The sequence below is a fragment of the Myotis yumanensis genome, unplaced genomic scaffold (assembly GCF_028538775.1).
Source record: "Myotis yumanensis isolate MYYU_CA2020_CCGP unplaced genomic scaffold, mMyoYum1.0.hap1 SCAF_17, whole genome shotgun sequence".
In the NCBI taxonomy this organism is placed as follows: domain Eukaryota; kingdom Metazoa; phylum Chordata; class Mammalia; order Chiroptera; family Vespertilionidae; genus Myotis; species Myotis yumanensis.
This window is the reverse complement of record NW_027223768.1, coordinates 12,905,622-12,919,030: the sequence shown is the minus strand read 5'-3', so window position 1 is coordinate 12,919,030 and position 13,409 is coordinate 12,905,622. Positions and strand designations below refer to the sequence as shown.

At 46.3% G+C, this 13,409-nt stretch overlaps 1 protein-coding gene across 2 annotated transcripts; it reads right to left on the bottom strand.

Annotated features, from left to right (window-relative positions):
• Nucleotides 1–1,579: 1,579 nt before the first annotated feature.
• On the bottom strand, nt 1,580–11,755 carry RFX5 (regulatory factor X5). 2 transcript variants are annotated; one of them, XM_070395946.1, is made up of 10 exons: nt 11,667–11,755; nt 10,663–10,809; nt 10,376–10,409; nt 9,879–9,961; nt 9,506–9,625; nt 9,215–9,334; nt 8,992–9,073; nt 8,327–8,528; nt 7,998–8,098; nt 1,580–7,851 (listed from the first exon to the last, which is right to left on the bottom strand). In XM_070395946.1, exons 2-10 carry the CDS (start codon nt 10,788–10,790, stop codon nt 6,850–6,852), a joined length of 1,872 nt encoding a protein of 623 aa, XP_070252047.1. In that variant the 5' UTR covers nt 10,791–10,809; nt 11,667–11,755; the 3' UTR covers nt 1,580–6,849. The 2 variants fall into 2 exon arrangements, with proteins under 2 accessions (XP_070252047.1, XP_070252048.1); XM_070395947.1 differs by lacking the exon at nt 11,667–11,755 and adding an exon at nt 11,044–11,266.
• Nucleotides 11,756–13,409: the final 1,654 nt, after the last annotated feature.

Genomic DNA, 13,409 nt, shown 5'->3' with positions numbered 1-13,409 from the left:
CCTGTTCAGAAATAGGAAAGGGGGCGGGGAACAGATGTTTGGAAGCGCGAGGGGGCGGGGAAGAGGTCAAGGGGAGGAGCCTACGGGTGGAAGGAGGGGCCAGTCTTTGGGAGGCGGAGCTAAGAGGTGGAGTTTGCGAGGCTAAGGAAGCCGAAAGGGAAGTAAATTTTCCTGGATAAGGGGCTGGGGCTCCCGGCTGAGAGGAGCAGGCGGGCGCGGGTACCCAGTTAGAGGAGGAGCACAGACACGTTGCGTACTTCCATAAGAACATGCAAATTGCATGTAAATAATCCGTTTGAGTTAGTGAATAATTGCCATCAGTGGCTTTACCTCCTCCCCTCTTCTCTTAATAAATCAGGCGGTGGAATGGACGCTGGGGCCCAGTGGGAAGAGGGAAAGAGGGAAGAGCGAAGAGCGAGGGTGGGCGGAGGAGATAGTCACCCTTGAATACCCTTTTCCTATTCATTTTAAAGGACGGTGCCCAGATTACGCCCCTTATCGCTTCGAAATCTTTCCTACCATTAGTGGTGCGACCTGAGGCCGCGGTTCTGCCTCGGGAGTCACCACTTGCCTGGGTAGCCTTCGGCCTCCAGCCTCTGGACCTCGATCCCTCTAGGGAGCGGCTGGACAGGGCCAGTTTGGGAGAGGTGAGTGAAAAGACAAAGGCTTGGAGGGCACAACCCTTTCTTCAAAACAGAAGAAAATCATATAAAACTAAACGAATAAACAAAAGCAACCCTGCAGCCCTTGCTGGTTTGGCTCAGTGGGTAGAGCGTTGGCCTGTGGACTGAAGGGCCCTGGGTTGGATTCCAGTCAAGGGCACATGCCTGGGGTTGTGGGGTGTGCAGGAGGCAGCCTATCAATGATTCCCTCTCATCATTGATGTTTCTCTCTCTCTTTCCCCTTTCCCTTCCTGTCTGAAATAAAAAATAAACAAACAAACCCAACGCTGCAATTGACCTCTGTTGTTAGTTTTGTGTATTTGCCAGCATTTTTATTGATTGGAAGCTCTCTCCATCAGAACCTCTGTCCCAACCCTCATAGGGCCTTATTTATTTTACATCGAGGCTAGTGTTTATTTTGTATTTTTATTGATTTTTAGAGAGGGAGAGAGGTAGAGATAGAAACATCAGAAACACCATCCGTCTGCTGCCTCCTGCAGCACTCCATCCCCCTCGCCACTGGGGGTCCAGCCAGCAATCTAACCGGTGACTTTCTGGTTCCTAGTTGAGCTCAATCACTGAGCCACACCAGCTCGGGGTTGGGGGGCTAGTTATTTGAGTCCAGGTCTCAGATGCCACCTCCCTGCCACTTATAGGCTGTTTGATTTGGGATGACTCATTTAACAGTCTTTGTACTGAGGTTTCTATGTCTGCAAAGTGGATCCAGGAATATTAACTGTCTTCGGGGGTTTGTGAGGATTAAAAGTGTACAGGTTACTACTATGTGTAGTACTATATTACTATTATTGGGACAATAATAAAGGGTAAATGGTGAAAGAAAAGAGGGTCATTGCTTCGGTTTAATTGGAAATATATTTTATGTCATGACCAGTGAAGAATACAGACATGTCTTTACTGAGATACGTTTCATAAAACAATACTTACCTTTACTATATGTAATGCATTCTGATATTTTCTATTTTATTTCACTTTTTAAAGTTTTGCATCTTCCTAAATCAGCTTTGCAATCTAATAGGGTACAATCTACAGTTTGAAATAACTGGACTAAATAAATGTTCAAAATCGTATGGAAAGTGGTAAAGCTAAGATTTAAACTGAATTCACACTCTTTCCAGTAAAAAAGTTTCCTTATGAACAATTGATAAATACTGCTTTATTAATTATGTTATGCTTAGTTTTATCTTATAGGATGGAGCAAGCAGGATGATCCTAGACAAAGAAGTAGACCTACTGAGAAACTATAACATGAGACAAAATACTTAGATGAATATATAATGACGTTAATTCCTTTGTTTGGTATGTGAGTGAATGTGGCATTTGCTTTGAAAGTTGTTACCCACAAAAGCGGGCAATAAATTTATTTGGAGACAGACTAGACATAGAGTTTGTCTTAGTTTAACAGCAAAATATTATTTCAAATTTTAGTAAATTATAAATTATCTTTAACTTCATTTATGATAGAGCTAAAATGGAAGATGACACGGGGTGGGAGGTCAGGTAATGGGGAACAAAGTATTGGGAAGAGAATACGAAATGGGTGGTGGAGGAAGCAGTACAGTCCCCCAAATCTTAGCTTAGCCCTTCATCTAATGAACTGAAGATTGCTTGGACTACAGAATAACTTGTTTCATATTTTAAAAATAGTGTTTTAAAATTGGACTGCCTAAAAACTATCTATCCCATCAGCAGTGATTTATTTTTCCATATGTCTATCACCTCTAATGTGTCAGAAGCCTTGTCCAGTCCCTCATCCCTTCCCACATGGATAGAGGCAACCGATGCCTGGCTGGTTTCTTTTGACTCCATTCCCACATCCTAGAATGCAGACTTTATACCTTTTATACATTCATCCAATCAACACTGGTTGTGTATTCTTTTAGTTTATTTCCCGCTGTTGTTCATACACATCCATTTTGCCTGCCAGGTCTCTTTACTGGGTTATTCTGCCATGCCCACACCCCAAAACCCTGCTTTTCCTGGAATGCCCTCTTCTTTGCCACCAATCTGTCTACTTACCTTAAAGGATTAACTCAAGCCTAACTTTTCCATAAAGCCTTCCCAAATTACTCAAAGTGACCTCTCTGAATTTACATTCAGCTCTTATGCAGTAGAGTATCATGATTTAGCTCTTTTTATCATGTCTTATGTTGTTCTGTTCTTATTTAAGAGTTAGACTTGTCCAGCTAAATTCCTAGTCACCTCTACTGGGAAGTCATTCCTGATCCATGTCTGAGTTACGTGCTATTCTTCTGGGTTACCACTGCTCTGTGTGCTTACTCTTAACCTAACTCACTCACACTGTGCTGTGATTACTGACTTGAAAACAGAGCCCAAGTCTACTAGCTTCTAAAATGCAAACACCTAGCACTTAAAAAACAAGAAGGAAAATATTAAAACACAGTAATCAACTCCTACTTCTGGTAGCATGGATAAAGGGCTTTCCCACTAAAATACAACTCGATCCTGGACAAATTATGGCAAGCATGATATTAGCACATTGCTGAGCTTGCTAGAAAGGGAAATCACAAAAAGAAGAAAAAAAATAACATCAAGCTGAAATCTATGAAGGATGCTCAACGTGCAGTAGGAAAAGCAGGTTTGCCCTAGGACAAATGCCAATAGCAGTATTGTGAGCAGAAGCTAAACCTTGGGCCTAACCAAGGAAGGGGGCACTCCTGAGTTAAACTGTGACTCTTGAAGGGGCTAGCACAGTCCCAGGCCAAAAGCACCTTTTGGCTCCTAGTGGAAGCAAATACAAATCCTCTCTGGAGAAAGGTACCCACAACTGAGACCCTCTGGATTCCTGTAGATAAAGTTAACAAAATGAGCTCGAAACCCAAAAATGGAAAATATATAAGGAAACAAGCTACCACAGGCAAAACAATAAAACAGATTTAGACATCCAAGGTAAATTACAGAATATAAAATAACAATCCCAACAAATTTCAAAGAACTGGTATCACAAAGACCACATTCTCTGAGCACAGAAGATTAAGCTGAAAATATAAAAAAAAAGATATATTTTTAAATATTCAGGCACTTGGAAATTATAAAACTCTTTGAAATAATTCATGAATCAAAAAAGTCATAAAGGTAATTTAAATATTCTTAGAATAACAAAATACTTTACAACAGAAAACTTGGAGAATGTAGAGAAGCAGGTCCTTAAAAAAACTTACACTAGAAAAAAAAGACAGTTTGAAAATTAATTAGATAAGTATCAAAATTAAGAAGTTATAAAAGAACATAAAATTAAATCTAAAGAAACCAAAAGAAATACTAAAGATAAGATCCATAATTAATGTAATGGAAAACGAATACGTAAGGGAGAGGATCAACAAAGCCCAAAGTAATAACTAAAGATAGGTAAGTAGCCCTGGCCGGCATGGCTCAGTGGGTTGAGCATCCTGTGCACCAAAAGGTTGCCAATGGGGTTGTGGGCTCAATTCCCAGTGGGGGATGTGCAGGAGGCAGCTGATTGATGTTGCACTCTCACACTGATGTTTCTCCTCTCTGCCCCTCTCCCTTCCTCCCTCTCTAAAAATCAATAAATTATTTTTAAAAAAAAAAGATACACTGTAGACAAAACAACAAATTTCAAATTTCTGATGCAGTTGATCAAAGGAAAAAAAAGAAAGCAGAAGTAGTAGAAATGAAAAAGAGGACATGACTACACAGAGCAGAGGCAAAAAAAGAAAAAAGAAATTTCATTTAAAAGACATAAAATTGTCCTAGCCAGTTTTCTCAGTGGGTAGAGCATTGCCCTGCAAACTGAAGGGTCCCGGGTTCGATTTCAGTCAAAGGCACATACCTAGGTTGCAGGCTCGATTCCTGGTCTGGTCAGGGAACATACAGGAGGCATCCAATTGATGTGTCTCTCTCACATTGATGTTTCTCTCGGTCTCTCCCCCTCCCTTCCACTCTTTCAATGGGAAAATATCCTCAGGTAAGGATTAACAAACAAAAAAAAGGCAATTCGGTTCATTTCTTTTTTTAAAAAAGACAAAAAATGCACAAAATCTTAAAACACTTTACCTAATTATACTCAAAAAGAAACGAAAGACCAAATAGCCTATAATTATTAAAGAGATTGAATTAATAGTTAAAATTTTCCCCACAAAGAAACGCCAGGCTCAAATGGTTTAACAGGTGAGTCTTACCACTTTGAGGGGATGGTTCATTTCAACCTGATATAAACTCTTCCAGGAGGAAACAGTCCCCAATTCAGGATATACAGACCAAAAGAACCATTTTAGAAATCTTGCTAAAAACAAAAGCACTAACATACACAAGAATGCTCATAGCAGCATTGTTTGTAATAGCAAAAACTGGAAATAACCCAGAGCCCATCGATAGGTGAATGGAAAAATAACTTGTGGTTTATGTACTGATGGAATATTATACAGATGAAAATGAATGAATCATAGCTATCTACAATATAGATGAACCTTAGAAATAAATGTTAAGTGAAAAAAAGCAAACTACAGGATATTATTAGAGAATAAATTTTTCATAAAGCTAAAAGCAAAAATGAATACATTTTTAAAAGATATATACATATATATATTAGGTAATTAATAAACACAAAATTAAGGACAGTAGTTACCTCTAGGGAGAGGCAGGGGCTAGGATAGGGGAGGAACACAAGAAAGTCAATGATATTTCTAATGTTTTAATGTATAGGTTGGGTAATGGGTCATAGGTAGTCATTTAATTATACTTCATAATTTATTCATGTTAAATATATTTTATAGATATCAAACATTACATATTATAATTTTTAAAAATCTGTGGTGGAAATAAATGAACAAATGAAGTCTCCCTGAAAGAAAATCTAAATTTCTTGGGAAGAACCAAGATTCCCTGACAGGAGCTACCCTATGCAAAAGACAAAGTAGGTCCTTGATCAATATTGGCTGGTTTACTGCTTTTCCCACTGACCCACCTGGAGGGTCTGGATCCCCTTTCTCTTGGTGTTCCCTGATACAGAGCTACCTCCTCCCCACAGCTGGCCTAAACCTGGCTAGTCCTGACATATGTACCAGAGACTGACACCTGGTGGATACAGAATGAATTTAATAAAATGATTAGAAGCAAATCTCACTCTATTTAGTGATAGTGGCAGAAGGGTGGGAGACAGGGAGGCAGAAATGAGAAACTAAAGTTCAGAAACAGGAAAAGAAAAGAGCTCCATCTCTGAGCCATAGGTGGGGGAAAAAAAAGGTGTTGTCATCTAAAGGAGACTGAAGAGATAGCTCCTAAAGGAGAGACTTTCCTCTCATTTCTTCTGAGACCAGAATAAAAAGAGGTTACAGCTGCAGTAAGAAAAATGCAAGACTATGAGGGGAAGAGCAGGTATAGCTAATCTTAATTTAGCAAGCTAAAATCACTTGTACTTCATAGTAGTGGCCAGGTGTCAGCCCCTCCCCAGGAACTCCCCCTCCCAGTCTCTAAGGAGGCTAATCCCACCCTCATTCCAACGGTGCAGTCCCGATGTAGACTACGCAAATTAGCATCTACATCCCCCTGGCCACAGGGATTGGATAGGGGTGGGCATGTGACAGGAGTTCGCCTAATCAGAGTGAATCGTAGGGTTTTTGCTAGGATTCTTGGCAGAAAGATGCCCTCTGTTTCTGGTTGGATATAAATGAGGAGACATTTTAATTCTAGGAGTGCTGGCAGCCACAGGCAGCCCAGGGTTCCTATGATCCTACAGAAGGCAGAACAGTGCGGGTGGCGAGGCAATCAGGTATTTAGAGATGTGCTGAGCCACTGGATCAGCTTTACCTGGAGCCAGCACTACCTGTGGACTTTACAGTTAGATGAGCCAGTAAATCTTTCCTTTAAACCAGTCTGAGTTAGGTTTTCTATTATTTAAAACCAAAAGATTCCTAGCTTATACATTCATCGTATTACTCCACCCCTATCGTTCCCACAGGATAACACATGGATCAGATTTACTAGCAACTCTAAAGCCAAGGGTATTGAGCTGAAAAGGTCAGAGGCAGGAAGCAGGCACTGTGTAAGACGGGGTGCCTCAGCTGTCTATACAGAAGAGCATGAATTCCCTTTGGAAAAGAAGAGCCAGAGAAGCAAGTCAGAAGGGCTTTACAAGGCAGACAGGCAGAGTTCACATCTGGTGTAAACACTCTTCTCTCCGTATTTATCAGGGGGGCGTTGCTTTGGGGTCTTTCTGCTCATGGGATGAGGAACCTGGAAGCATATGCCCCTTTAAATCTTTATTACCCTGTGCTACAGTATCCACCTCTCCCTTCCCCAAATGAAGAGCCTCCTTATGGCTTCTGCTGGCCCTGATGACACTCACTTTTGGACTGACAAGAGGAATTTTATCTTCCCCTCCTTTGGCATGGCGGGAACTGGAACTGGGACCCCTTCCTTTAGAAACAGCACCATCTTCCTGACCCTGGGCAAGCACCGTCCCCTTCTCAGCCTTGCCCATTGGCCCTGGCCTCTCTGACCCTCCAGCTGAGATGCTTTCCTCTCTAGTAGCCCACGTCTCCCGGGGTAACCTTGAGGACTGGGCAGAGGCTGTGGCAGCTTCTGACTTATCAGGAGCAGAATTCCTTTCCCTACTTCCACCTGATTTTTTTCGAGGGCGCCCCCGTTTTCTTTTGGCATCACTTCCTGTATCCTCTATATCCTGCTTTGCAGCTTTTGCTGGTGGGTCCTGCCCGTTGGTCTCACTCATAGTTCCTTCGGCTGTCCTCTTGACACCCTTGTCATGAGGTCCTGGGTCACCACCTATGCTGACCTCCCTATTCTCTGTGCCCAGGGGCTGAGTGAGCCCTCCAGGTGGAGCTTGCCCAGGCCCAGGTCCAGGTCCAGGTCCAGGCAAAGCAGGAACAGTTGGTAAGATCATATTAATGATGGGCACAGCTGCCTGGGTTCCCCTAACTCTACTGGACACAGGCAGTGCAGTCAATTTCAGAGTGCCTGAAGAAAGCCTGGGGGCCACAATGGGTGGAGAGACGGCGATTTGCTGAATAACTGGGCGAGGGGCCCGGGGGAGGAGCAGAGGCAGCCGGGCCATCAGGGCATTAACCTGTGGGTTATTGGCTGCTGGGGCCGGACTCTCTACTACAGTCTTCTTCCGTTCTCCATGTGCTGAGGGACCAGCCCCAGCTCGGGGTTCCAGCTCCTGAGGAGGCTAAGAAGTAAAGAGAGGAACACGGTAAATGGGAAGCCCGGACACTGGAAGAAACGGGCACAGGAGGTGACAGTATGGGACCCACGGAGGAAGGTACATTAAGCCTGAAGGACAGGGCAGCAAGATCAGGGGCTCCAACCTCCTACCTGGGTCAGCCTCTCTGGTTTCTTTTGGGCTCCACCCTCTAGGTTCTCTACACCATTCTTAGATTTAGATGTCCGTTCCCGGGGGACATGTTCATCCTCTTCTGCAGAAGTGCCAGAAAAAGGAGTAAATTCAGGAGGTAACAGAAATGGAGGAGTGCGGCAATTCTGACTGGTGGAGGGAGTGGAAAGAAGGTGGTCTAAGGCATGTCCTAGAAGGGTCTCTAGGAATAGAAGGCAAATTCAAGGTGTCTCTATCCTAGTACATGGGAGGGCTTTTGAAGTTGAAAGTGGCTGAGGGTTTCTCAGGACAGAAGACAGGGTCCACCCACCGGCAAGCCCCATGGCCTTGAGCACATGGGCATGTGCAGATCGGGCAGAGATGAGATGATGCTGTAGCAGGAAGCGGGCAACCTCAACGATGGAACTGAAGGACCGTTTCAGGATTCGCTCCGCCCAGTCACAGGTCAGGGCACAGGCTGCCTCAACCAGTTCATCCCGAGGTGCTGGGGTTACTTCTGGGCCCATTTCTGGCTGCAGTGGGGAAGGACATGCCTCATAATACTTCAAACTCAAGGACCCTTGGCCCCTCTTGAACATCCACGTTGACCATAGTAAGACCAAACTGGGAATGGGGTTAGCCTGTACCGTCCCGTCCCAGAAACCCACATATGCTCTTCATCCTCTGCCTCAGCCATAGGGTGGGCAGAGGGGCACATCCTATATACTCAGAAGCTATGTGCAGAATCACCTAGGCCAATGGTCGGCAAACTGTGGCTCGAGAGCCACATGCGGCTCTTTGGCCCCTTGAGTGTGGCCATGAAGTTTCAATCGCACTGTACGTGCGTACCCGCACATGGTATTTTGTGGAAGAGCCACACTCAAGGGGCCGCAGTTTGCCGACCACTGACCTAGGCTGTGTCAGTCTTCAAAACATGTCTCAAAGACCTCTGACTTCTACCTTGGAGAGAAGAGTGCAATCAGGGTTCTTACTTACACTCTCAGAGCCCTTTAGGTCAAGGCCAGGCAAGGGTGGCATAGATACCAAGGTCTTTCTTCGTATGCCACTGTAGCAATATCTGATGTAAGTTAAGGAGAAACCAACATCTGGGGATCACCAAGCCCCTTAGCAAGGTTGGGCTGTTTCTACTCCGGGCTCTCCATATCCATAGGTTCTCCTCCCCAGGTCCTCTGGCCCCAAGCTCTCCAGTCAAGGATACTTGGACTGACCCCGGCCACCAAGCCTTCGGGCCTTGATGTCAGGGAAGATCTCTCTGATGATTTTGCCAAAGTTGGCTGTGCTGAGTGGGCGGCAACAAGCGAGGCTCTCACAGTACTTCCTGAGTGAGGGGTGGGGGCAGAGTGGGAAGATACTCAGAGAAGGAGGTCAGGGGTGGGTTCAGAGGGTCCCTGGGGATGAAGTTTGGAAAAGCTTTTTAAGAAATCAGGCTCTTCCAAGGCAGGGAGCTCTCCAGAGACAACCCACCCTTCCACTCCCCCTATCCACCCACCGATAGGCATCATAAACGCTTTGCTTTGGTAGACAGGTGTCAGTATGCTCTTCCAGGTGGTTTCGGATCCACTTGCAGGCATACATGTACTCCTCATTGTTAGGTGTGCTTGGCTCTGAGCTGCAAAAGAGTTAAAAAGAAAACCGTTACTAAATTCCCAACAGTTGTCCTGGTTCTATCCAGACTACCACTTCGGTAGTGCTGGACCAAGTCACTTCACTCCGAATCTACTTCTGCTAACTCAGTGCAGGACAGGGACGTTTCTTCTTGGTTAAATACAGCCATCATGAGTATTCCTATTCACCGCACCCTTTCCCAGGGAGCCTTTAAGAATCAGAACCTCTGACATCTAAAAGCCTAGCACCAAACATACCTTTTGTCTCCAGTACTGGGCCCTGAGGGGAGCTGAAGGTACAGATACAGCTTGTCATTGTCTGAAAATTTCTGTACATCTTGCTGAGGGAAGGAAGAACAGAGGCAAGAGAAATAATAAGGCCAAGAAGGACCCTCCGATCCTTACCAAAAAGTCTAGCTGACTTAGAGGCTGTCAGACTGAAAAAAAGTCCTGAGAATGATTTAAGGCTGGGTGCCCACTGTGCTCTGAGGAACCCATATGGGTCACCACAGTGACAGGGGGAGCAGAGGGGATCGACTGATTTCATTTCTATTGGGCTTCCATACAACAGGTCAGAGAGAGATGAAGTCAGGTGCTCAAGGTCGAATTGGCAGTAAGTTGCAAAGACAATTATCTCCCCACAGGGTAGACATCACTGTCTCTCCCACAAACACCTTTACCTTACTCATGTCCTCACCAACCTCATCCCCCACCAATTCAATCTCTCTATTGCCCTTTCCCCCCAAAATACTTACCAAGATTCCCTCTACTTTGTTCTGCACGGCCTTCCTGTGGAGAAGAGAAAGAAAGGGGGGGGGGGGTGTTAGACGAGATGTCCCCCCATCCCGTGTCTGACTGCTAGGGAGGGGAAGAGGACGCCAAGGTCTGGCAGGTGCTCAAGAACTGCCACCCCGCCAAGACGCTCCCCCTGGTCAGATGCATTTGCTCAGGGAGAGGCAGTTCATCTGCAGCGGAAGCGGGGTGCTCCGGGGATCTATACTGGGGAGCTACGCAAGATCTGGAGGTGGCCACAAGCACTTACGAGATGTTACCCCGGAGCTTCTGCAGAAGCGTGGTGGGCTCCCCCGCCTCGGCACCGGCACCGGCACCGCCTGAGGGGGCCCGGCCCGCGGGCTTCGGGCTCTTGGTGTCGGGTTCGTCTTCAGCCATCCTGGCATGAGGGCGGGAGCTGGCCGGAGACAGGAGACAGGCAGTCAACGTCCCTTCCCTGGAGACACCCCGCCCCCCATCCTCATCTCTCTACCCAGAAAGAGCAGAGAGCAAGCCTCCGAATTTCTCCAGTGTTTTTGTTTCTTCTTTCTCACCACTTGCCTTCTCCAAAAATTAGAAATTACTCCATTACTTCTCCAGGCCTATAGATACATAGATATACCCCAAAAGACCTTTGCCATCTCCACCCTACCTGCCCCACCTCCTTGCAGCCTCCCATCTGTGGAAAAACCGTAAAGGAAGAGACTGGAGGCTCGGGAATCCACGCGAGGAAGAAATTGTCATTTCTGACTCTGACCTCATGCTGCCCTTTTCTCCCTCAAAAACAACCTCCGCCAAACGAAGTTAGATCTAATTCTCTACTAGACGCTCGGGAGGTCGGAAAGGATACGAACGCATTCTGCCCGTCCAGGTGGCGGGGGGGGGGGGGGGGGGGGGGGGGGGGAACCGGGCCCAAGTTCTCATCACTTCACCCCGTCGCCGCTCCCCCTCCCCAAGCCGCCAGCCCTGCGTCATCTCCCTCTGCACCCCGTCCCGACGCGCGCCCCCGCCCGCTGCCCTTCCCCCGCCATCCAGCCCCGGGTGGCTGCCAAGTGGGGGGTTCGGGGCAGCGGAACTCCCGGGCTGGGCGCAGGAAACCCGGGTGGGGAGATGCGGTCCCAAATTCGGGGCACGTGCACACGGGGGAAGACGCTGTTGGAAAGACAGCCGAGAGGTTTCTCTCCTCTCCTCCCGGCTCCTACGGCCCCCTCCCATCTGCCAACAGCCGCCTTCCCGCACGAGCCACGACAAAGGTAAGGGAGAAAGAGAAACTACCTCGCAGCCACCTTCACTCCAGCCCAGCCCCACGGTCCTGGCCCGGCGGGCTCGTGCGTTGCTTTATTTTCTTTTTTCTGACTGGCTGGAGCAGCCCCGATCTGCCCGGATACTCGGAGGGCCTGCTCTGTCATTGGTCGTTGCTGCCACCCGGAGACAGAAGGCGCCGGGCTCGCCCGGGCGTCAGCTAAGGTCTGCCTGGTAACAGACTCTGATTGGCCAACAGGGGAGGGAAAATCCAAAATTGGTCTTATTTGAGTCAAGAGGGGGAAGTCCGGGTTAGGTTTCGGTTAAAACTGGGGTCGGTTGGGACTGCAGGTCCCAAGAGGTTCTTCTCTTAAAGGGACCGCGGGACAAAAGTCCGGGCGCTTGCCCCCCCCCCCCCCCCCCCCCCCCCCGTAGCTTCCTTTTCTTTTGCTCTCTCCTTCCGTGTTTCAGTTTTGCCTCCGTTCGTCAGAGCTACTGGAAGAAAAGAACCAATGGATGATAAAAAATAACTAGAAAATTATGGGTAGTAGTGATAGAAATTCACTGTAAGCTCACATAACCCCCTTTTGATAAAAAATAAATCCAACCATTTATTTCTCCCTCCAGCCCCCATAGGTCTACAGCCACTCACAACAAACCTGCCAGCAGGCTCACTGTCTTCCTGGATGGAGGCCTGGAAACCTCAGCAGCTGTACTAAATGAGCTGAATTGCAAGCCAAAATGCTCTAGTGTTCCTTGGTTCCCTGTGTGTACTTTATTTCCTTACAAAGAGTGGCCACTGCATTTGCAGCCGGTAGTTCTGCGCTGGGGAACACTGGAATTGTGGCTGACTCCCCAAGGGCCATGCTAGACGCCCACCCGGACTCTCCACTCTCAGAGAACTGGGTACGGAATGGGTCATGGGTTCTTAACCCTCTCAGTTAGTTAGGCTTTTTAGGCCGTGACTCACATGGAAGCCATGAACTGTGAAAACTAGTAAAGGAAATTTCTATTACAATTGGAGACCGGAATGTCTCTAGAGGGGGCTCTCATGCCCTGAACAAGAAGAGACGACCTTGCACCTCTAACAGGAAGTGCCTCTACTTCACTCCCGCGTAACGGGAAGGAAGATTTTCTTCTCGCCCAGCAACAAGCCCAGCCAAGGGAAAAAGTGCTGTTCAGCCAATGAACAGCCATTGTCACCCTGAACTCTTACTTTCCTCCAATGAACTTGCACTTTTCTTTTCTAATGATGTCTTTGACCCACCTCCTTCCTTAGAAAAGACTTCCATTAAAAAAAAATTATTTTTTCAATTATTTAGCCTCTGTGTATTTGTGTTTTTCAATTTTTTTATTTTTTATTTTTGGTAGTGGGTTTCTAGTTTCATACTGTTGTGGTCAGAAAAGATTCTTGATATGCTTTCAATCTTCTTAAATTTATTGAGACTTGTTTTGTGGCCTAACATGTGGTCTATCCTGGAAAATGTTTCACATGCACTTGAAAAGCATATATACTGTGCTGCTTTGGGGTGAAATGCTCTGAAAATACAAATTAAACCCATCTTGTCTAATGTGTCATTTAAGGCCACTGTTTCCTTTTAATTTTCTGTCTGGGAGATCTATCCATTGTTGTCATTGGGTTGTTAAAGTCCCCTGCTATGATGGTATTACTGTTGATCCCACCCTTTGTGCCCATCAATATTTGCCTTATATATTTAGGCGCTCCTGTGGTGGGTGCATAAATGTTTATAGGAGTTATATCCTTTTTTAAAAAAC